At 39.2% G+C, this 25,287-nt stretch overlaps 1 protein-coding gene across 2 annotated transcripts in view; it reads left to right on the top strand.

Annotated features, from left to right (window-relative positions):
- The first annotated feature begins 622 nt into the window (after nt 1-622).
- Nucleotides 623-25,287, top strand: part of LOC146161105 (solute carrier family 12 member 4-like) — a 28,012-nt gene continuing 3,347 nt past the window's right edge. The window contains exons 1-23 of one of the 2 annotated variants that reach the window (XM_083384464.1): nt 623-733; nt 898-998; nt 4,479-4,558; nt 4,657-4,779; nt 4,994-5,140; nt 6,097-6,282; nt 9,783-10,024; nt 11,010-11,106; nt 12,804-12,951; nt 13,754-13,930; nt 14,545-14,643; nt 14,840-14,897; nt 16,244-16,418; nt 17,549-17,667; nt 18,030-18,128; nt 18,444-18,563; nt 19,233-19,337; nt 19,794-19,962; nt 21,350-21,545; nt 22,399-22,568; nt 23,529-23,660; nt 23,978-24,085; nt 24,622-24,744. In XM_083384464.1, the coding sequence (XP_083240590.1) occupies nt 654-733; nt 898-998; nt 4,479-4,558; nt 4,657-4,779; nt 4,994-5,140; nt 6,097-6,282; nt 9,783-10,024; nt 11,010-11,106; nt 12,804-12,951; nt 13,754-13,930; nt 14,545-14,643; nt 14,840-14,897; nt 16,244-16,418; nt 17,549-17,667; nt 18,030-18,128; nt 18,444-18,563; nt 19,233-19,337; nt 19,794-19,962; nt 21,350-21,545; nt 22,399-22,568; nt 23,529-23,660; nt 23,978-24,085; nt 24,622-24,744 (3,054 nt within the window). In that variant the 5' untranslated portion in view covers nt 623-653. Of the gene's footprint in view, nt 734-897; nt 999-2,710; nt 2,971-3,166; nt 3,227-4,478; nt 4,559-4,656; nt 4,780-4,993; nt 5,141-6,096; nt 6,283-9,782; nt 10,025-11,009; nt 11,107-12,803; nt 12,952-13,753; nt 13,931-14,544; nt 14,644-14,839; nt 14,898-16,243; nt 16,419-17,548; nt 17,668-18,029; nt 18,129-18,443; nt 18,564-19,232; nt 19,338-19,793; nt 19,963-21,349; nt 21,546-22,398; nt 22,569-23,528; nt 23,661-23,977; nt 24,086-24,621; nt 24,745-25,287 lie in introns of those variants that run through there. The other variant, XM_083384465.1, reaches the window with a different exon arrangement.

Genomic DNA, 25,287 nt, shown 5'->3' with positions numbered 1-25,287 from the left:
GCATGCTCTGTAGTTTAGTAAACTGTTTATATGTTGTTCAGTTTTTTCCGCACGGTGGGGATGTTGCTCCACACGTTTCACCGCAGATTTTGTAATAATTCGAACTGAGTGCGCAATTTAATTCATGTGCCGGTTTGTGAGAAGGCGGAATAGCGATGATATCAGCAGAAAAGCGAGACAAACAAAACTCAGTTGTTCGTTATCACAGACTGTGTATCGATATTGCCAGCACGTGGGATAGCTTACGTTGTGAGGGGTCAAGTTACAGGAAAGCGCTTTATAAATGAAGTCACATGATTGGATTGGGCATCATATATTTGAAATGGTGAACTAGTAAAAACAACAAAAACGCAAGTAATGTTAATAATAAGGGGTAGTTTTTGAATTTGGTTTATTAATTGAGGCAGAATTTATGGTGTTATATGTTTTAATATCTGTATCTAGCATTAATGATATTAATTGTGCTGAGATTTAATGAGTAAAGTGTTGTTTGGTGATCTTTACTAAAGCCTAATAGTTAAAGTGCACAATCTTGTATTAACAAACAAACCAAACAAATGTTAATTAATTTTAATATTAACACTTAACCTTTTATTTAAAACTTTTTTAACATTTAGCCATTGCTGGCTGTCTCAATAATCTAATCAGTAAAAATGTCAACTGTAAGATTTACTGTTACCAAAGCTGAAAGCAATGAACCTGAGCCAATAGCTGAACAACCAAATCAAGAAAAGTAAGACAATGCTTTGTATTTTGTAATTGTTATGACATGGTATATTTCAATGTTCAGTTAAATTTATATTAGGTAATAAAAAAAGTTGTTATTAGAGTTATGCAGAATGATTGGTGAAGTCATGGTGTTTTACTTTTATTGTAACACAAACATATATTTTTTAGGAAGAGTCTAATTGAGAAAACACCAGGTGCTGAAAGTAGTCCACCAAGAATTGAAATAATTCCTTCAAATGAACATGTAGAAATCAATGCTGCTATCGCAGGTCAGCAAACTATTTAAATAAAATGTTATATATTAATTATAAGCTCAAAACTATATGATTAAAAACACATATTTTCCCTCTAAAACTGAAATTTACATATATATGATTCACCTAGTTGTTTGCCAAATGTGTGAACAAATTATTGAGTCTGAACAAATTAATATTTTTAATACTATTGCAACTTGCAAGATATTTACTTTAAATCATTAGCAACAAAAATGGCGTCGTTTAACCAAGACAAGATAGTACTGTAACTAATTTTGGCTGGTACAGTCAATACCAATAGGTGTGATCAAATACAATAAATCATAAACGATTGGATCTGAAGCGTCGGCGTTGTTTACACAACAAGCAGCACCCCATGCAGTGACAGCTTGCATATGACGTAAACACGGCACTTGCGTCGAATTTGCTGGAGAATATTCGCACAGCCACCGCTTTCCCTACCCGAAGGGTTTACTCGCGGTCACGCAGTCGTCGTTTAGAAAGAGAAGCGAGCTTACGTATGTTTCGCGCCCGCCCGCGGCGCCTTCCCTGCTCCAGGCATTTCTCCTTGGTGCCTCCTTCAACAAACCTTGCGCAACGCAGAGGTGGAAAACGCCACTGCGAATCTCTATTGAACCAAGACCTGTCAACAGTGGGAAATACTGGGTTAAATATGATTTGCCGTAAATTGGTAACCTTAACCCTTTTAAGGAAGACGTTTACAGACGGTGCAAATTTTTTAGAAAAGCTGGGTTGCAAAAGCGTTAAATTATTTCTAGCTCCGCGCTGGTTTTTATGGCATTTAGCGTTCGCGCTGCTGCTCAGTATATGACTGTGTAAAAGACCTGCGCTGACGTTTTAAAACTGTTTTTCATGCGTGAGTGAAACAACTTCGCAGCGTGATCAATACTATCAGCTGTTCGCCAGCAGCGCACAAACAGAGTATTATTTTTGAAAAGATCTAGTTTGTAAGCAGAATGTTAGATGGAAGTTATTGTCCGATGAGTGAGGTTTATCTGTTAGGTACGGCGATATACCGAGTCTTAATTAAGAACGTCCTGGTTAGCCCTGCCCCTGTTTGATTAACCGGCGTGCTGGAAATCACACGAATGTGTTACCAACAGTACTCGTTTTTCAGACAGACTAGAATTGAGGGAAAAGGCTGTGTGTGTAGTTGTTCGCCTTTTGTTTAGCGATCAACTAAAAAGAGATCGATTGATTGCGACAGAAGTCGATGGGGTGGGCGTGAACAGGCCAACGTGGCATCTTTGATTTTCTGCCTTTCTGATTGAAGAGTTAATGCCTTTGATTGTCCATCAATCCGTTTCAATACGTCATGTGCATTGAATCTGCTGCAGTGCTTAAGGTAGAAAGTTACTCTTATTTACCGGGCTTCCTGTGTTATGTCAGTATGAATGTGCTCGGGAGTTGCCAACTGCTAGCCGGGCTTGGATTTAACCGGATCTGCCTAATCGATGCGTTATGTATATCATAAACAAGTGTGACGCTTAGATGCTGTAAATTTATGTGCGTCTTGAAACTATTACTGTGAGGTGGATTTATACAGACGTGTTGATGAGATAAGTTCTGTTACCTAGGTATTATAAGTGGCAAACAATATAACGTATACCTGTGAGTTACCAAAGTGTTATTTTGTCTTTATCTGACACTATAAAACTGATCTTTATGTGAAATTAAAAGAGAGAACACGTACAGTTAAATATGGCTTCTTTAAGGCTTTTTTAAATATGTTGTAGTTTTTGTCTCTTGTCTCATGGGGCTTTTTGTCTTGTTAGGGTAGACATGTAGCAACCTAGTAAATGCGAACTTTGTAGTTATTTAAATTATTCCATGTGCAATAAATTGTTTTACCTGCTTGAATAAATGGCATCACAAGTTTTTGAGAATATTGCCGCTTCTGCAAAGTCAGGATATGAGAATATAGCTGGAACAGTTTTCCAATCGGATAGAAGTTCAAGTGGAAATCGTAAGTACACTATGTATTATTTACTAAATGCTAGCAGTTAGGTGTTTAGTACCTTTATTTATTGTTTATACATGTAAACAAAATTTTTCCTAAATATTATATATATGCAGACAAATTGTGTCGGTGTACATCTGAAGCATAAAATTTTAAAAAGGAAATATAAATACCTTAATTTAGGTGTAATGTTTTTTTGCAGGTTTTTCCGTTTCTTTCGTCAAAAGAAAAGCAGAAACTTCAGAAAAGGCTATCCTCATTGGTATATTAATAATAGCTGTTGTCATGTTTATTGCCTTTTAATCTGACTCGTCTTGACTGATTAAAAAACAGGAAATATGTTTTTGTACTAGAACTGCACTAAATTAATTTAATAATTTACTAGTTTGTGCTGGTGAGGTTAATTGTTATAAAATACAGTTGTTTGTAATTTGGTATTCTGCAAATAAACTACCATTTTTTCGATTCAACTGTTTGGTATTTTCTCGGTATAATTGATTTACTAACGATGTATACATATATCAGTGTTCTCCAACTTACCATTCATTTTTAATTACCTGGTCACAAAAATCTTGATTTTCTTTGATATTTTAAACGTTGAAGTTCTTTGCTGCTTTGTTATCAATATTAATTAGCATAACTAGAAATCTTACTTACTAGAATCTGATTGCTGATTATTTGCAAAGAACTTAATTCTTAAACATTCACATGATTTAACGCCAATGAATACCATTGCCTTTTGGCTCGTATGTGTATTCACACTGACTTATTTACCCCTTATGTGGGAGTGTCTGGCTGTCCCTCTCTTTTATAGCTGCCATGCTCACACTGACTGAGCATTGGGCAATCATAGGTCAGAGCAGGGAGTGCATAGAATGAGTGCAGGAAAGTGTGAAAAAATTCAGGCCTGCCTTTATATTAAACAGCTGGGTAGGACTCAGTGTGTTCCATTAAGCAGTGGCCAGTCTAAGAGGATGGGGGCAATACAGCATTGGTGTTACAGTTTAAATGGCTATTCATGGTGTACTTTCAGGCTATCACTTTACTGTGATAAGATTTGGAACAGACTAGTTTTTCAAAATGGTCTCTTTAAATTTGGTGAAACTATAGGTTATGTTACTTTGGAAAATGAGTAAAATTATTTAGCGGACCAACTTCTTACAGTTAAGTTTTGTTTTTAAGGTGTTTGTAGCTTTATTTACATTACAAAGTTCAGTCAGTTAAATGTAGCAAAGCAATGTCTAGTATAAATAAAGAGCTACCTATGGGCGGTGTTCGATTTTCAGATGATGTTAGTGAAATTGGTACCCCAGAAGCTTTAGAACGACGCCAGTCGGCACCATCAACCAGTAGAAAGGCCTCTTTAAAATCTTTGACCAGAAGGCTGTCATGTAAGTTAGTGTATTTATTCAAACATCTTCATGTTTAGTTATAAAGTTTTTGGCTGGCACATAGCAGAAATATTTCACAAAAACACATTGTTAATGTAGAAGTAACATAATATTTTATTGCAGACAATGGAAAGAAGAAATCGGTCCTGGTTGATCCAGAGTCTGGCAATGCAGAGGCAGGAGGACACTTTGCCCTTTACGAAGTACGGGTTATTTTCTTCACTAGTTTTTCATGTATATTGACATATAGAAGCCTAATTGTTATTTATTTGAAGTGTAAAAGCAATATGTTTTGTGCTAGGATGAGATGCAGGAACGCCCAAGGGTTGCTACCCTACTTGGTGCGCTGGCAAACTACACCAATTTACCACAAGGTGCAAAGGAGCACGAAAAGGAAGAAGAAGGAAAAGGAAAGACAACACAGGCAAGTTTCTTTTGTTCAAATTTCATTTAAACTGTTGCTTTTGTTCATTATCAGCCCATTCTGTAAGTTTTTTTTCTTTTACATTAAGGTAAGATTGAACTCACTACGTTTTAAATTGGTCATTCATGAAAAGTATTTTTAATCTGAAGTGCAAACGTTAATTTCTTATTTTATTTAAAATAGCGCTGAAAATCATATTTTTATTTTGACGCAGATATTCAAGATGAGCACAATCATGGGGGTGTACCTGCCGTGCGTGCAGAATATCCTGGGCGTTATTCTCTTCGTGCGTCTTGGCTGGATCGTCGGCCTAGCGGGCATCCTACAATCTTTTTTTATCGTACTTCTCTGCTGTTCAACGGTGAGCGCATTATTCGTCAATGGTTGTTGCTTTTTGTGGAAAAGCGTGATATACCCGTTATGCTTTTTCGATCAAATTACTGCTTAAGTTGTTTTTCAGCTTTTTTTGGGAAATGTTTTGTGCCGCATTTTTAGTAAAAACTGTTTAAATAAAACGTTTGAAAGATAACTGCCTCGAAAGCAGGGCTATACTGTAACTTTTGTGATCTAAAGCGTTAGTGTAATCGGTCATAATGATTATATTTAACGTTATATGACAAGCATGGATTATAAGCTACACAACGCTATTTTAAAAAAATCGTTATTAAATTTTCCCTGTTTTGAACTAACTTCTTAAAATACACGATTAAACACCGCACTATACAACCAAGCACGTCGGACAATTCTCTGGAATTCAATGTCGTCGCAATAAACACCCTCGTCGCTAATTTAAAGGCGATTAGCGCCTGCCTAAAGCCATTGAAATGTAACCCATAAAGCCCCGGCGTCGTCGGCTTTAAATTTCGCTGATCGGTTTAATCCACAATCTGTTTTCCTGTCTGTTAGTTCGAATACTCGTTTAGGACTGCTACGGGCAATATATCCGTGCTAATCTGGCAATTATTGCAATGTGAACGCAATTAGGCGTCGTACTAAAGACCGGATTTGCTCAAAGTTGCGGTCATGATCTTATCGCGGTGCAAGGGTATTGGGGCGTCGATTTTAAGGGCAAAACTAATTGATTAACCACGATGCCTAGTTGACGCATTGTCACGACAATAAATAAGGAAAGCTTTCTTTGCTTGATTTAAGCTATTACCATGCTTTTCTTACAACTTTAATGATTCAGGACGCACGCATAGCTCCATTGAAATATCTTGCCCTGCTTTCAAATTAGTGCTGTTAACGGTACAACTTCATATTAAACGCGGCCCCTCATTGATAGACCCAGGTCGAGTTCCTCCCTATTTTTTGCAGACCCTGCTAACAGCGATTTCAATGAGCGCTATCGCCACCAATGGTGTTGTACCCGCCGGGGGCTCCTACTTCATGATCTCCCGCGCCCTTGGGCCCGAATTCGGGGGTGCCGTGGGGATCTTGTTCTACCTCGGCACCACGTTCGCCTCCTCCATGTACATTCTGGGAGCCGTGGAAATCCTGCTGGTAAGAAAAGTTTCGAAAAAAGTTTGCTGTCTAATCTTCGAGTGTAACAGAAAAGCTAAGAAATTGCTGGATTATTTATGGCTCGCCGTAGCACGAGGCCGTTTTCATGTTACCAAGCAACGTATTTCAGTTGAATAAAAAACATTTCTTTTATATCCGCCACACCAAAAGTTTATGTAGTAGGTGTTTTGTATTCTGACCATATTCGAGGTGGTAATAGATTTATTTTGGTTACACTTGGGTATTTCCTTTTGTTTACTAATTCTCACGTAATAGTTCAAAAAAATATGTTTTGTCACCACGCAACTTTTGAATTAAAACTGCTTATGCGGTTGTTTTTATCACCGGAAGACCTAACTCGTCGTATTTCAATAATACGCGCGATTAGTTTTGTGTCAAATTTCTGCCGATTGAAATTTTACTGACGCGACAAAACTAGAGTAAACTTTCTGGTGGGTCCGAGGTACCCGCCCCTGCACGTCGTGTTTTACTGCGTAGAAAGCCATCGGCCTTTGTTCCATTTGAAAAACGGCCTTGGACAACTAATTATTGCGGCGTTGCTAGTTTTACCCCCCGACATTGTTCCAAAACCAAACCAAACACGTCGCGACCTTAGGCAAAGAGAATAGATTTGCTATCGCGACCAAAAATAAATCCATCGCAATCGGACGCTTGCCGTTACGCGGAAGCAGGAGTTCAAGCAGCGAGCGTTGAAAGAAAACCGCGCGATCAGGATTCGGTCGCGCACGGCTACTGCGTCAGTGAAAATATTCCGGGTACAATGTTTTCAAAAGAAACCGCGCGATCTTGGACAAACTTATAAAGTTGCCTGGTAAGCTGGAACTACATCCAATTGGAAATCCCAGGATCAGTGCGCAATCCGTTTCCATAGGTACCCGTTGCCGTGTTTTTGTTGTCTGGACATTCTTTTTGACTATTTTAGTATATTGCGTGATCGTTTTAGCCACCTGACTGCATTACTCACTATGATCACACAGTACATTAATGTTTTCCATCATTATTTTAGACATATGATTGGTTCCGAGTGGGTAATAAAAATGCGATGCTTACCGTTGTATGGTTTGATAAAATATTTTTTTATTATTTTGCGTTTTTACTGTTTTAATTTAAAGGTATGCTTCACGATATTCAACCTTAGTAACACAAAACCACAGACCGTGAACAGCGTAGTTAGCTTTCCAAAATGGTAGTCACCTGAAAGTTTTAAAAATCACAGCGCTAAGGTGGCAAACGCGTTACCACCTTCCCTTAATTTCAGCCGTTGTATCGCCACATGTTTGGCGATAACCTTCGCGTCAGTTCTCATCCCCGCGAGTACTCTAACTATGGCGCAATAAACCGATCGCTCCCTCCCGCTGCCAACTTGGCATCAGAGTTTGCCGGCTGAAGTTCCAGGTCGATAATAATCTCTTGCTTGTCGCTGGGAGAGAGTCCAACCCTTTGACACGGCAATTTATTCGATTTTCATCAAACCTCGTTGCTGGCGGCCTATTACGCGCCTCAGCTGGCATTGCTCCCCGCCGGGAAGACCACCTGATTGGACATCGCTTTAATTTAAAGGCCGTGCCCCTTTGTCTGATCCGTTTAATCCCATCGGCAACCCGGTGCGACCTTCGTTGATGAGTTCTTCGTGACCGAGGCGTGAACTAAGTTTGGGTGATTGATTGTTACGAAAAACGCGGCATGGTCATGGCTAAAGTTTAAGTACGCATCTTATAATTGAGAAGTCTGCGTTACATACGCTATCCATTAATTCGTTTTGCTACAGCATTTTTGCTTATTGGTGACCTCGGCAAAATAACATGCTAGCTAGGAATAGTATAGTCACGGATGACTCCTTGTATACATTTTGAAAAAAGGTAAGAAAATAATGCATTGGTAAATATATCTATATGGTGTCTTCGACAAGAAAACATGTTTACAACTTAACGTTTGTAAATGTACGTTACAGCCACAACTAATTAGTTTCAAATTAGAATACTGATCGAGGTACGCTAGCAAAATAGGTTTCAAATATAGAATTACTAAATTAAAATATAGATACCATTTGTATTATAAACGAATTACTAGTGTTCGGCAACAACGCGAAATCACTGCCCCTGTCATTAAGGGTTGTCAATTAGCCCAACAAAATGTAAACTATTAAGTTTGTGTTTTCGCACTACGCTGTAATTTAATACTCTTAAAAGTTGTGTCTTAAAAGACTTTAACACTGGAAGGCTTGTGCATACTTGTTTCTCGCTAAATTGGACACTTACTACAACTTGTGAGTCTCTTTTGAAAACAACAAGCCACCTTCCGAATTCAATAAATTTAAAACAATGTTTGAGTTGCGCACGACGGCATGTTTCGATTGCAAGATTTTGATCCTAAAAAATTGTACAAAAATTAATCAAATCTAGCCGCATTCCAAGTGCTCCATATAACATAATGGCGTCGTGCGTCTGCGTGGATTTCGAATCCACGAGGGGAGTGCGTGTGACGTACAAACAGCTCCGTAAAAACGCTACCCAGCAATGCATCGCAGTTGGTTGTTTCGTCACCTGTTGTTAGTGGCGACAGGTCGCGCAACATCATATCGTTTACGTTGTGCCGCTGTCTGTTGTTTAAGTCGATCGGATGCATGTCACAACGTGCCAATTTGTTTTTAACTGCTTCTCGCTTTAACGATGCGCCAGACAGAATGCCGTGACTCCCTATACGTATTGACAACTATTATTTGCTACCACACCATACCACACGTTTCGTCTTAACATAAAGATACAAAAAATTGTCGACTCTTGAGTTCACGATTTTACTCAAAAATATCTTTACCGGTGAATGTCGTAACGCTGTGGAGTTGAACGTACAACGGCTGCTATGCAAGTTTTAGACACTTCAGAATTTACTTAAAGGCTATATCTAATTATACGGTTGCCTGATTGTGTTTCTTTTGGTCGATTGTTCTAATACTTGAATAGATGTAAAATGTCGATTACTGTTCTACTTAACTATATATAAGTATTGGTATTGGTGATTATTTCGGATAAAACAAAGCAACAAATGGGTTGTCTTGTCTATGTAACAATATTGAGGCCGCTTTAAAATATTTAAGTAAGGTTAGCTGGGAATATAAAATGAGCGACAACTGCAAAAAAGGGTTACATTCAGCAATTCATACCAAAAAAATACGCCCCAATAAACCGTTAATTTACCGCTGGTTAAAAATTTAGTAATTTACAGGTTCTATAGCTAGTTTTTTTAGACGTTAGACGTAGACGTAGCAAGCCCAGTTTAAAGTAGACATGTTGAAAATGAATAAAGATTTACTCGAAACCTTAGAAGCGCTACCTACTGTTATGTGTGCTTTAAAAGTCTTACTCGTTCCGTACTAAATTTGGCGTTTTGGGCGCAAATGTCCTCGCAATACTTCGATTTTGCCGTTGCTTTTAGCTATTTTGACTTTGCTTTAATCCATCCTTGTACATTTTCCCCCGCAGACCTACATTGCCCCGGTCATGACGCTTTTCGGCGACTTCAATGGGCCCGAGAACAAGGCGGCGCTGTTCAACAACTACCGGGTCTACGGCACCTGTTTTCTCATCGTCATGTCGCTGCTGGTTTTCGTCGGCGTCAAGTACGTCAACAAGTTCGCCTCGCTCTTTCTCGCCTGCGTCGTCATCTCCATTCTCTCCATCTACGCCGGGGTCATCGCCTCCGCCTTCACGCAGCCCAACATCGAGTAAGTGTGCGCCCGCTTCGCTTTGCTCTGATCGCGATACGGGGATGCGAACATTTTTTGCCCAATGTGCAGGCCAAAATGTAAAAAATGTGTGCACATTTTGAGATAGGTAATGCGGATGCAACTCTAACTCAAAAATGTGCGCACACTAGTGCGCACATTTTTTAAAGCATTTTTAAGACAGTTTGAATGTGCGCAAAATTATTGCGCATTTTCGCGTGCACATCCCGGGTCGCTGATCGCGCGCGCGCTGCCGGGCTCAGTTATTAGGTTTATCCGTCTGCCCTAAACGCCTGATATAAAAATATTAGGTTGTGCAATTGGGCCTTAAGTTTGGCTTACCAAATCTATGTCAGCGTCGAGGTGTGTCTTCTAGTCTTGTTGTTATGACTTTTATTCACGATATATACTATATTACGCAATTGTAATAGGCTATTCTACAGAATGGTTATAACATCTTTTTCCACTCATTAGTTCCCACTCCGGGTGGAAAACAAACCGGAACATCCCATCCTTTTGCCGAGCTAATGACTTATAATGATCGACCTATTACTAACTTAAAAAACTACTTTTAGCTAAAAAGCCTTGCTCATACATAATATTAGTTTGTGTTCTTTTGAAATTTTGTAACAATTTTAAATTTCACACGGTCAAAATCAGCGTTACCATTTTAACCCCTTGTCTGCAGTAAAGGTACAGTAACCTCGATAGACGTACGTCTCCTAGCAACACAAAATCGCTGACGTTTATGCATCAGACCTTCTGAGGTCATTTCCTTTGCCGCGACGAAATAAAATGCTATGTAAATCGATCGTTTTAGTTGGTATAATACCGGGTTTTGAGTGACATGCTTGCGTTAACACGCGGTAATGCGAAATCGCTCTATTGTGCGACTGCCATGGACTTAAAAACACAGGAGACGAAGAAAGACAAAGTTTCCTCTTATTACGCTAGTGAACCATGTTGGTGTTTTTCTTTTTCCCAGGCCGCTGTGTTTCATCGGAAATCGACTGTTGAAGTTGGCGCCGGGCCAAGAGTGTTCCAAGATATCGAACATCACCGTAAACGGCACGAGCTCATTGGTAAGCACGCCTTAACCGTTTTTATTCACTTCCCATTTATAATCTAGCTGCAATATGACGATCGCTCCTGTAGCTCGTTTTGGAGTTTCCCTTGCTAAGTAAAAGTAAGTTTTGCCTAACGCGATATTTATTACACTTACGGTGAGCAAAGCACTTTTTTGTTTAGATATTTTTGTTTACTTTACATGACGATTGTAGCAGCTTTAATTACCCTCTAATCGGGGGCTTGCTCTTTTAGCGCGTTCTGCTTGCTCTTTACTCCCTTGGCTTATGTCAACAATCTAATGCATATTTAAAGGCGTTAACCTGTCCAAAATATATAGCCAGAACTCTATCGTATAAAGTGTACAGATTTGTAGTTGTCCGTTGTTCAATGATTAAATTTGCCAACTTATGCCGATTTTAACCAATCCTTGTTCAAGTTGTAGAAAAAACTACACCCATATTTGTAGTTGGCTGTATTGTGTTATGAAATAGCCATCGCAATAACGCTTGTCGTACAATACCCGTGCTAGATTCGGCACGTTAATGACACGTAACGATGATTGTAGGTTTAGCCGCGGCACGACGACGTGTAGAAATTGTACCAGTCAGCAGTTTGCGATGTGCGAATTTTGCGACTTGCGCCCGCCCTCTACACACAGCGACAATCGCCGTCACAGCACCGCCATTGGAAAGGTGTTTGTGAAAATGTGTTGCGAGTCGCCTTGTGCGATGTTTGGCCAGTCGCTTCAAACCACTTCAAACTAAGCCACGTTCGCAATGGGAGGGCTGTTTTGTTGTCGCTTTGTGCTGGAAGTTTGTCCACTCGCCGCGTGGCTTGGTTCTATAGTTAGCCCAAAACCCTTTGGAACTACAAGGCTGAAAGAACAAGCGAAAGACAGCAGGACTTGTGTTAACTACAAAATCGTTAACATTTAACTAGTTATTGTTGATAGGGAATTACAGCCATTTCGCCAGTATGTTGCAAACAATTATTTTTTTCATTTTCAGTCTGCTGATGTTTTCACAGACATTTTCTAAATAATGGCACGATCCAAAAATAAGTCACTTCTGCAACAGTAGCGATCAATTTCTATTGTACGCTCTATGACGATATCCACTACACAGCGTCAAGTTTCCTGTCATCATGGCACTAAGTGGCATATTGCGTAGGGAGTTTTAACTGTTAGTTCGCCATTTAAATGAAAGCCTACCGACTTGTCATTTTGGCTTGCTAACATTTGGCATAAACTGCCCTATCCCGTTGCAAAATTTAACGTTGCCAATATTGTTGGTTTTTTTGTTTTGTTGGATGAACTATAAAAATGTTTTCGAAAATGTAACACATTGAAATACATGTCCGATTGTCCGTGACCAAAATAGCATTCTAACTTTACTGACAATTTAAATTTTCCCCTGGTGTATTATTATGTATTGCACTATATTGTGTGTGTATAATGGCAGTCGCCTGGTATTCATTTCTCAGATTTGGATTACTTTGCAACGATTAACTATTGTTTTAACATATTTACTACCATACAGTTAAATGCGTGCGGTTTCTTTTATTCAAGTTTTTATTCCCGGTATCACAATCTCCCGGGCGTTACCGTGAGATCCATGCGCCTGCGAATATGTGACCCTACCGGCTCAAGAAATCGTAATAAACAATTTCTCTCAAAAGTTACCAAGAAAGCGTTTGTTTTCATTTTGTCCAGGTGCCGAGCGATCTGACCAAGGCCTACTGCGTCTTCGAAAGTACGAACGCAAGCGCTCCCGGCAACCAAACGTGCAATCCCTACTTCGATGCCAACAAGCTTTCACAGCTTCAGGCCATCCCCGGCCTCGCCAGTAACCTCCACATAGGTGTGAATTAATAAAATCTCGTTCTTTTTAGATACAAAACATTAAGGTTTGTGATTGTGTACATTACATGATAATATTGTTTTATAATGTTGTACATTGGTTATCGCCCAACGCATGCAATGGTCCTGTTAATAGAAGAATTATAGCATGCTGTGTTAGGCTGGTGATTGCATTACTATATACGATCGCAAAAAAAGTCCTGACAGTTAGGGGTATTCTGGTTTACACCGCCTAATGTTGGGTTAAGGTTCCTATAAATATAGCATAAAAATATGCTAAGCTTGTCTGTTGCTTGTTACGATTTCCATAGACGTGGACCCTGAGATGATGTTCTTAATGTGGTGCATTTTCTCAAAACCACATTTGTGTTATTAGCAAACGTCCTTCGTTGTGGGTATTGTTAAAGGGCAGCTAATTTGAACTGTCCAAAATAGGTGCTTACATGGCAAAAAACAGACCGTTAGCGAGTTGGTTTAAATAAAAAGAAACGGCCTGTAAAACGGCACGGACTTTAAAAATAGCACTTCGATATCGTGTCCTTGAATTGCTTTGTATTCCATAAAAACAAAGCTTTTACATCATTCACATTTTTAACCGGACTACCCTGTTTTATCAGTCGCTCCAAAACGGCCAGTTATAAGTGACATGAAAAAAATGTGCGAAAGTGCCTGGGGCATGTTTTGAAGCGAACGCTAACCAAAGCAACTTTGCCGTGTTTCAACTCTCGCGCCAGTCCGTGAAACAATGTGGCTTTTCACGCAAATAGCGGAATGTTCGAGAACAAAATATGTTTTTTGCGCAGACAACGGCATCCCAAGCCACTACATGACTCAGAACGAACCTATCATATCTTCCTCGCTCAAGACTGTTATAGCAGACGACACACAGCCAGCAGGGGCAGGCCCCACTACCTGGCTTAAGGCCGACGTGTTTTCTTCCTTCACCATTCTGCTTGCCATCTTCTTCCCGTCGGTTACAGGTAAACTAGCGCGTTTTAAATCTCTGTTTCGATCAGCTCCAACATCGACGGCGGAACTATAAAAATGCTTCTTTTTGAAGCTTGTTTCCACCTCGCATGTTAAATGTTTACAAGGACACATATGCACTTTTTTGGCCACATGAGTATAAAAGCTTTTTTCTTGGCAATTATCGGCTTTCTTTGGCATAAACCTTATTATATAAATTGACTTATTGTCAACTAAATCAACAACATTCTTATATTTCTAATTATCTTGTATATTTTCTGTTTATCCAGTATTTTTAAATGCTTTATACGTTGTTGTACTTTATGACAAAGAATATATATCAGTATGATATCCTGAACTTGTACAGTAATAAATCACAAAAGACGCTTTTTTTATTTCCCACTTTTATTTGGCTGTGGTAATCGCGAGGTTTAAAGTTTTTTTGAAGTGGTAAACGATTGTACAGTTGAAAATTGATGCTCTATTTGATCAGTTTTTGGTCGATCTAGACGTGAGTAAGGTCCTTATTTATAATTGAAACTTGAATGGAAAAACGGGAAAGTTTTAAATAAGAACATCAAATGTGTTATTGGGTTCAACTCAATTAACAATGGTGGATTTTAATCAGGTATCATGGCTGGATCGAATCGCTCCGGTGACTTACGAGACGCCCAGAGGTCGATTCCAAAGGGAACCATCGGAGCCGTTCTCACCACAGCTTTCATTTGTAAGCCCATTTTATTTTTGCGTATGGATTTACGACAACGTTTTATTGTTACACCGAAACTATACGTTTTAAATCATGTTTCCGAACTTTTTATCTTGCGTTTGTAGCCAAACTAGGCAACGCCGAATATATCTTGAAACTGTGTATAATTTCATAGTTCACCAAACAGTAGTTTAACGGTTTTTTTCCCTTTCAGATCTTTCCAGTGTCGTGTTCTTTGGAATGTGCGTTGAAGGGGCACTGCTGCGAGACAAGTAAGTTAACCAAAATCAGTTTTGCGTTTCTGTCTTTTGTATTGAAACGTCCTGATATATCGATCGCGATTTGCCTTTGGCGAAAGTAGTGATTACATTTCGGATTAAAGCGCAGTGCGAGCTGCTTCACACGGAGCAATTCACTTTGATTTCGAGAAAACTAAATCTATAATGCCCTTGGTCGCGCTTTTAACTGCCGAAGAAATAAGCCTTACGCAGATTGTGGGCCACTTTACCATTTAGATTGCGACATTTGTTGTTTTGAATTGATGGTGAGGTGTTTATGTTTTAACGCTTTCGCTGTTTAAAATGCATTGCGAAGTAATATTTTTTCCCGTTTTCTGTATTTTTTTCTTAAGCTATTAGACTCAAATCAGCTTAAAAACGTTACATTGAAGCTCGTAACAGAAACAAATTTACTTACCATAACTAAAAATCGGATAAGCAGCTTTAACCGGAATCCAGCCATAAGACCAAGATAAGAACAACACCAACGTCAGAATAAAACACAATTCGGAATAAAACAAAAATAGGACTAATACCTATGGTATTAGTACCGTCTAAATCGTAATAAGTCCTAAATCCGTCGGAATAAGACCTAAAAGGTCAAAATCAGGCCTAAACAACACTTTAACTAACCCAAACCCCACCCCTAAGTACATCACTAACTCCCCTAAAAGTTTCAACACTAACCCATTTTCTAACCCCACCCATTACCCACCAATAACCCCAAACAGGACAAAAAATCCGGTGCCGAAACAGCGGCGCCCTGACGGCGCCGGTCAGACTAGGGCGTCCAAACGTAGTCACCAAAACGGCCGATGCCAGACCGATGGCCCCCGTTCGTCCCATACCCTCTACCTACAGGTTCGGGCGTTATTCTGGCCATTTAGGCCTTCTTCCGACGAATTTAGGCCTTATTCCGATGAACTTAGGTCTTATTCCGATGAAATTAGAACTTATTCCGATGAATTTATAACTTATTCCAAAGAATTTAGGCCTTATTCCAAATAATTTAGGCCTTATTTCGTTGAATTTAGGCCTTATTCCGATGAATTTAGAACTAATTCTGATGAATTTAGGCCTTATTCCGACAGATTTAGGTCTTAGTCAGACGATTTTGATCGTATGCTGTAGTGGATATTACTGCGTATTTGTCTTTATTATGTCGTTTGTCTTAATACTATGGTTTTATAGTTTTTTGGGCTTTATGTATTGTTGCTTTTTAGGTCTTATTGTGTGTTCCCCTTTAACCACCATAACATATAATTTTAGGATATCTGTTGAAATGACCAATGGCCCTATTTCTTTTTTTTTTCTTTTTTAACCACCTTTTCCTTTTTCAGGTTTGGCGAAAGTATAGGCAACGAGTTGATAGTGTCGGTGATAGCCTGGCCCACCAAGTGGGTAGTCCTGATTGGGGCTTTCCTATCTACAGTAGGAGCCGGCCTACAGTCTCTTACAGGTGCCCCAAGACTGCTTCAGGCCATTGCCAAGGACAACATCATCCCCTTTCTTAAGGTTGGTGAAACCTCGCGTAATTCCACACAATACGACCATTTTTTTATCTTTTAATCGGCCAACTAAAGTGATACACCGTTTCTTCAATATATTCCTCATATAAAGGCAAACTCTTGCCACTAAAAATTATCGTTCAAGTGCCTCAATTGCATATGCTTTAAACGTTAGGACTTCCGCACGCAGCCAACATTACAAACAATTGCTGAGGGTTGCCAGATGGAAAAAATAAAAAAAGCCAAACTCACCTAAAAAAAAGCCAAAAAAAGCCAAAACTACTACAAACTCTAACAAGCCTATGTTTTTCCTTAAATTAATAAAAATACAATAAATGATCCTGCTTGTACATATTTTATCTCTTTTTGTACATTTTTTTGTGGCAATTTTTCTCTAGTTGTGATAGTTTGATCTCTTAACATAAAACTCAGGAAATTTTGGAATGAAACAAAAAAAAGCCTAAAAAAGCCAAATTTCATTTGGATTTTTTTTTGAAAAGAAAAAATCCCAAAAGGTTCAAAAAAAGCCTAAATTTTCAAATTTGGCTTTAAAAAATCCAAACTGGCAACCCTGCAATTGCTTCTATGTCAGTGGCACTATAGCTCTACGTTGTTTCATGCGACCTGTTTGACGTTCGTGGGAAATAAGCGTTTGATGTTTATTAGCTTCCTTTCCCGTCCAATCTGTTTATCGGACAGTATTGCCAGTACAGTCGCCATGTTGCGTCCTTGTGTTCGCTTTAACCAACAACTAAACGTGCATTGATGGCTTACTATAGACATTACAAGGGCAGTACATAAGGCTGCGGATCTTTAAACAGTTAAAATAGCCCAAGTGGTTAGCTATAAGTAATTTCGACCGAAATAATATAAGATACGTAATCGCTATTTCAAAACATTCTAAAATAAAAGCATTTTAATGCAAATTAATAGATTATATTCATGTGATTTTAACAAATTTTACGTCACAATTTATTGCTTTAACCGAATTTGTCTATGTTGTATTTAAAATCCGTTCCTCACCAAAAAAAGCTTTGTAACGATAATAAATTTGTTAATAATCACCATCCACCAGCAAGATTAGCTAATAAAACACTACAGCCTTATTATACCTTACCAGTAATTCTGCCTTTCCAGGTGTTCGGTCGCGGCAAAGCGAACGGCGACCCGACATGGGCCATGCTTCTGACCGGCCTAATCTCCCTCATCGGCGTCATCATCGCCGACCTTGACGTCGTCGCGCCCATCATTACCATGTGAGCATGACGTCACGTCCATAAATACCACATTACGCGCTGCCGGCTCGTTTCGTTATGAGAAGGCGTGCCCACGCTTAAAACAAGAATTTTGTTTCTTTGTCGACGCTCACGTGCGCTACCTAGTGATCATAGCGCGGTTTAAGTAAACTCATGACGTAATGTTTTGCGCATTGCTGAGTAAATGATTTACGCCGAGGCGAGTTGCGTTTGTTGTGTTTACTTTCAAAACGTTTATTGTCTGACGCATTGTTACCTCAACAATGCAGTTTATTGTCCTTCAGTATTTATCTTGCTCACACACGGCACAATGTTGTTTCACCTCTTCCGCTTCTGACCATAATGGCGATTTTCTCCCCCAGGTTCTTCCTGATGTGCTACATGTTTGTAAACCTCGCCTGCGCCCTGCAGACCCTACTTGACACTCCCAGCTGGCGTCCACGATTCAAATATTACCACTGGTAAGACAAGGAAAAGTGGCATTGTTTTAGTTTCTTAAGTTGGTTGTCTAATATCTTAACTACCCCTTAGCAATCTACATCTTGATTTAAACCAGCAATACCAAGGCAGTGGTACAAATTGGATCCAAATGTTTTTGAGTGTTTATATAAATCTGAAAATGTTAAACAAATATGTGGGTAGTAAGCTAAAAAATTCGAGAGCTCAAATGTCAAAAATATTTCGCTTTCCCTAAATAAAATAATTGACAAAAATGCCGTATATAAATTGGCCACAATACAGTCACGTCTTAACCTTTGCTGTGCATTTGCCCTCAGGACATTGTCGTTTGTCGGCATGATCATGTGCATCACACTCATGTTCATATCGAGTTGGATCTACGCCCTTGTGGCACTCGTGATTGCCGCTGCCATCTACAAGTACATCGAATACTGCGGGTAAGTTCACCTGTGCAGAAAATGAATGAATACTGAAAATAATTATGTTAACCCCAAAACCCTGGAGTAGACCTACGCAACCCAACTACGTGAAAAAAACAGTCTTTATTCATAATTTGTTTTCTGTAGTACTAATCTCGCAGGTAAACCTTAAGTCTATACCAACCAAAGAATAGTTTTGAAATTTTATTGAAATAAAATATCATGTGGGAAATAACACACTCGATTAAAAATAAGGTGTTAAGCACTCTCGTTTGGTTGGTTTAGTAATAACTTTTAGATAGACGTTATTTAAAGTTAAATTAAGACTTAAAAATAAAATCGATCAATAAGTTGATGTTATTTGTAAATAAGTTTATATTTTTGAATGTTTTGAATAAATATTTCTTTAATTTCCTACTTTAAAAATATGCTACATGATAAATCGCCAAAGCCACGAGTGCTGGAATTTTATAGGTTATTTGTGTAGCTGTGACAATAGGTAAAAAATACCTCCCTGTTCGTTACGGCTTGTTATTTCTCACTTTTTATTCGATCTCACTTTTTGATCCAATTTTAAATTCAAAGTCTATGCGCCACCTTTTCACAACTCCAACGCGACCTGCCACTTGACACTTTTTAAATCTGAAAAATGCGGGCGTATTGTTCACGTAAAAATTGTGTCGACAGGGCGGAGAAGGAATGGGGTGACGGACTGCGAGGTCTGCAGCTCACTACCGCCAGATACTCGCTGCTTAGGCTCGAAGATAGACCGCCCCACACCAAGAACTGGAGGTATGTATACAAGGACATTTAAATATACCGCTTAGTCGTCTTGTTTTTAAAAAAAAAACTTTATTTAAACTCATTAAATTGGCAAAGCTTGAGTTAGAAAACTATTAACAAACTTATTAAAAATGATAAAATTAAGTGTCAGTTTGGTCGAGCTTGCCATACTTTTTTAGCAGCGTTTACGTTGTTTGCAAGATTTTCCTTCTGAGCACAATTGTCTATAATAAAAATTTGCTCAAGACTATTTCCCATCCTTAGTTTTAACCTTAACGTTTGGAAAACTCATTTTCTGCGCCGATGTTAATATCAATTGATAATGTTTCGTTCTCCTGCTTTACAAGTAAGCTGTGAGATCGGCTGCGGCCAAATAAAGTAGGCTAGCTAAAGCAAGCCGACTGTAACGAGCGCCCCACCTATAAGCGAACCCCATAACTACCGTCTTATCGTCGCGTCTCGTAGGCCCCAGCTTTTGGTGCTCATCAAGCTTGACGAAGACCTGAAGCCGAGTCACCCACAGGTGCTGGCCTTCGCCCAACAGCTCAAGGCCGGCAAAGGCCTTACTATCGTCAGCTCAGTCATACAGGGCGACTACCTACAGAAGTACCCCGAGGCCCACGCAGCCGAGCAGGTGCGTCGCTTCCCCGTTTGTACCATGTTAAAACTGTCGTTTAAATCCATGGCTAAACGTTCATTGGGACCCTTCGTTACTTCCAACTGTTACATATATAACTATGCACGGTTTAAACGAGGTTTAATAGGGTTTCTTTTTTACTTCGTATTTAGTAGCAGTATTATTGTGTTTTTTAATCTATATATATAAAATGGGATTTTGGGAGTTTTTTTTGGATGGTTTGTGTAATTAGAAGTCTTAACGTATACGGAGTAAGCGAGGGATTCTGAACAATTTCAATGCATACTGCTGTCCTTTTTGTCCTTACTCGCAAGCGAACTGTTTTTACTACCATCGATTGTTAATAGTAAAAGTTAGTAGTACATTTATGCGGCCTGTTACTTGTAATTATGATATAAAGTTACAAATCGCAGAAAATGATTGCGCACCCGCCACCCAGTAATTCAACTGGTGTCCACTAAGCCCGTACCTGCAATCGACCTGAACAAATATTCGACAAAATATGTGCTTTCCAAGCTCAATTTAAACGCATGAACACAATGTTTTTCCAACCTCGTCCCTCGGGCCCCACTAGCAAGAGTTTGCCCGGTTTAACTCGTCGCAGTAATTGTTTAAACTACGAGCGCATGCAGCGGCATCGATTTTCACGGCACAAACAACGCAAGATTGAGTGTCACTACTCTGAATGTCCCGTTCATTGATTGCACGGCGTCGCCTGTGGGTCGTGGAATTCACTCAGTGTGACGTATTTGTCTGCCCATGAGGGAATTTGGGAACTAACTGGAAAGGGGCGTCGTCGCCAATGCGGCGAGACAAGTCAAGCGTACCCTTGATTAAAAATGATTTGCCAATGCGGCTCGCTTAATTAAACACCTTCGCTTGGAATATCTTGTTGTACACAGTCGTCTGCTGGAACCAAACGACAAATGGAAGGCAATTTATTTATCATTTACGACGTTAGAAATGGCCCTTTTGTACGTAAAGCTCGTTTATGTATTGTATTGTCGAACGAAACAGACACGAGGGCATATCATTTTATGGGTTGTGCACGTGTCGTATACTGAGACCGACCTCTTTCTTACACTTCTATGCCATAGGTTTTTGAATTTCAAGCTAAACAGACACGATATATTATAAAACGAAACTTAGCATTTAAAATCATATTATTATATAACGAAGCATTTAAAATCACGCTGCTCATTTAAATAAAACATATGGGACAAGTTATGGTATCAGCGGTATCTCCTAAACAAGCAAAACGTTTAACTAGGGTACAATACTCCTCGGGGCGACTGTCACCAAGACACAATACAGACCTTTCAATCCCAACTTTTCTGCCGCGTTTCGCAACAAAGCTTTAACGCTACGTTTCGTTCTTGCCCAGGAGCTCAAAATGTCGATGGAACAGCACAAGGTCAAGGGTTTCCAGCAGGTCGTGATTAGCGAAGACGTTTCCCAGGGAATCCGCTCGCTAATTCAGACCTCTGGCTTGGGCGGTCTGCGTCACAACACGGTCATGATCGGCTGGCCCTACGGATGGCGCAAAAGCACCGACCCCGCATCGTACAAGGTCTTCCTCGGTAGGTTTCCGCATCCGGCGTTTTTTTCTTCTGTAAAAATATCACGTTTGGTCGATTATTAGCTTAAGGTGGGCCAAAAATGGAAAAAATATATTTTTATGTATTTTCTTGAGAATTACTCTTATTTATGAGTGTTTTCTGTAACAACTAACAACAAAGAACAAGTACCCACAATTTTACTCAAAATTAACAAACTATTTAAGGACTTTTAAAATGGTCAACAAGTTTTGAAACGATTGCCACAGAGCGCAGCGCTTCACAGAGTTTAGTTTACATTGTGCACTTTTACGGCATTCGCTGAGTTTCTCCGAAGACGCTAGCTTTAAAATCACTTTCCTTTAAGTATCATCATCGATCCATCGACCTAAGGCAAATAAAAGTCCCTCTGAATTTGGGTCACTGGGTCGATTCCGGTCATCCGGTGTAAATAGTGGAAATCTCATCATGTCAATAATCCGTCTTTTGGCATGTAACCGGTTTTTACTAGTTATTCGTAGCTTTTCCACTACCATAAGTCGCCATAAGTGTTTAATTTAATAGGGTGTATCTTTATGAAGTTTAAATCTATCTTTATGAAGTATAATATTGTAAGTTTTATTTATTTAGGTGGTTGTTATGTCTTGGTAGTATTTATGAGGTTTTTGCCTTATGTTATCTTAGATTGTCGCTTTTTCCCCTCACCTCTGGTGCTCGAACTTATGTTGTAATCGGCTTACCACCTATATAACTTCCTAAAACGGTTACCTATTTTAAACCTCGCATGAAAAATAACGCTTTCAATGAGGAGCTTCGCAAACACCAGCACTTTGAACTATAACCTAAACCGCTTTAACGATATTTTCGCCTTCGACAGACGCGGTCCGCGCCGCCTCGGCCTCGCACAACGCGATCCTGGTGCCGAAGAACGTGATGAACTTCCCGGCGCGACAGGACCGCATCGAGCACGGCACCATCGACGTGTGGTGGGTGGTACACGACGGAGGAATGCTCATGCTGCTGCCCTTCCTACTCCGACAGCACAAGGTGGGTTCGTCACTCAACTAGGGGAGATAGCGAGGACGTGTTATTCTATTAGCTTGACTGATTGGCGTAGAATTTTTTTCGATGTGTGTGGCTTTCTTGGGGGTTTCGTAATTTTGCCATACAACAGTCAACGTCCCTAGACTAGAAGGATTACTGTTTTAACTAACAACCGTGGTAACATTTTTTGCTTCGGTAATTTTAGATAGAGGATGGCAAACAACTGGCATATGTGATATTTTTGCATTCAGTAATTGTTATCACTTAAATTCTAGCTCATTGTTTTCTAACAACAAAATATACGCCATATGAACTGGGATTAAAGTTGCTAGTTTTGAAACGTTTTGGATCGTCCAGCTTGTTTTGCCTGGTGGCCTTTGTTAGGATTGCTACAAAGACGCAGTTAAAATTGATTTTATTTTGGTGTCACCTTAAACACGATTTTTATGCCTCGAACTTTAACTAAATGGCCTTGTGATGCCCACCAAGTGAGATTTGTATACAAAATCACTACGAATGAGAAAATAAATGACACTTACAGTAAACAAGTATTTGGGAATTCTAGCCTTAATCAGGGGTTCTTAAACTGGGGTCAATGAACCCCTTGGGGGTCCTTAAACCTGGTTTAGGGGTCCATAAAGCCCTAATTAAAATACTACTTTAGACTTAAGAAGTAACTAATTTTTCAAAGAAAACAGTTTAATTAAGAATAAAACGGTTTTACACTGAATGTATAGTTAGACTCCATTAAACTTTGACATTATTCGGACCGCAATGATTTATGAAGTCTATTTGTATTGTGAGGTTAATTTAGGACTTCATTTTTGAGCATTTCTTGCCTACCAGGGTCTATGCAGATAAAAAAAATTAGGGGTCTGCGCCTGCAGTAAAGAAAGTTTAAGAACCCCTGCTTTAAATAAACCACCGAAAACATTTAAAGATCTTCATTCATTTCTTTTCCAGGTGTGGAAGAACTGCAAGACCCGCATCTTCACGGTGGCGCAGCTTGAGGATAACAGCATCCAGATGAAGAAGGACCTCGCCACGTTCCTCTACCACCTTAGGATCGACGCCGAAATCGAAGTCATCGAAATGGTAAAATCAAAAATATTTTGGCTTAATTAAATACTAAGTGGTGAATGCATTTAATTTCATAAAACATTGAGTGATCGTCGGTGTTATTCTATTATAAAATAAATCTAAATTCAACAATTTTACAGTATGGTTGTACAATGCTATGTAAGCTCGACTTACAAGACGATTTTCTAATATCATGAAGATGGCTTTATATGTTTTCCAAAAAATGTTAATGACAATCCCTATATTGTGTTAAGCGAAAAAGCAATATCTGTTTTAAAAGGCTTGCTAGCTTGGACATAGACATTTAGGTTGAGGTTTTATGTACTTTTTAGCAAAACTCTGACATTTCCGCTTACACTTACGAGCGGACCTTGATGATGGAACAGCGAACACAAATCCTGCAGCACCTCAATTTGACCAAGAAAGAATCGGAAAGAGAGGTAATAAGCATTCTTATTTTTATAGTATTATTTTATGAATTTAGGATATATAAAATATCATCACACGCTCGCTGTGTGTTACTATTTATTCAGTTTTCTGAATACGCCTTTAAAAGTGTTTTGCTGTGAAAGATAGCAATATTGGAAATGCACGAACGTGGCGATTGTATTTTATTCGCTATTTTTTTGGGCCGTGACGAGTTTTGCAACTTTGCAGTGTGTATGATGGCTGGTTTGAGTATTTCTAGACGTTTCAGATAACGTGCTATTATAAAGTTTATTGCTTTTGCAATGTTTGTTACCTTTATCCAAATAAATTGTCGGTTTTGTTTTCACACAAAACAAATTGTCGGTTTTGTTTTCACACAAAACACGCATTTAAATTTCGTAGCAAAGTCATATTTTTGTACGCGATTGCCTACTAAAAGTCCAAATCATCATTTATCTTGCGGCTACAAACTTGTTTTTAAACCTATCCGAATATATTTAAACAACAATCAATAACAACCCCTCTATGACGTCATAATCGACAAAAGGTGGGCCAAGTTGTTGAGCGATCTCGCAGTGTTCGCTTCCAAACGCCACACAAAGCTACAGCAAGTAGCAGCAGGCAAGCGGTGGAAGAGACCTCTCCAAGCAACCATCAGCAAGGCGGGGAGGTAGTTTTCGCTGTCGGTCGTGCGCCGTTTCTCAGTTTGCATGGCGGCTGTAACCGGCCGTTGGTTTTGATTTATTTCATTTTGTTACTCCATTTTTTGTTGTCCTGCTGCTAAGGGAATGCCTCTTATCCTCACATTTGGTCGAATACTTTTATATGTTTTATGTTTGCATGCAAGGCTGTTCAGTGTTCAGTTATGAAGATGGCTTTTCTGTCTATGCGGGAAATTGCACGTTTCCTATTTTATCTCTTTTTACCAGTTTTAGTTTGGTTGCTACCTTTTTAGTTTTGTCCAGGGCTACCTTTATTCCTGGCTACATTATGTTGTTGTTTTTATTTCATTGCAAAGCAGGAGTATGGTTGTATAATGTTAACACTATGTTAACACTATGTTAACACTTGAATTGTTTTTAACGTGTACCTCTGTCCCTCTTCTTTTGTTGTGGGATTCCTTAAATAACGAATACGAAACATATATATTTAGCTTATTAATATCGGTGGCTTTAATATTTCGCAAAATACTTATTAACACGGAATCCACATA

Source organism: Ascidiella aspersa, chromosome 3, assembly GCF_963924565.1.
Source record: "Ascidiella aspersa chromosome 3, kaAscAspe10.2, whole genome shotgun sequence".
Taxonomy (NCBI): Eukaryota; Metazoa; Chordata; class Ascidiacea; order Phlebobranchia; family Ascidiidae; genus Ascidiella; species Ascidiella aspersa.
Note: the sequence above shows the minus strand (reverse complement) of the source record. Positions and strands in the feature narration are given on the sequence as shown.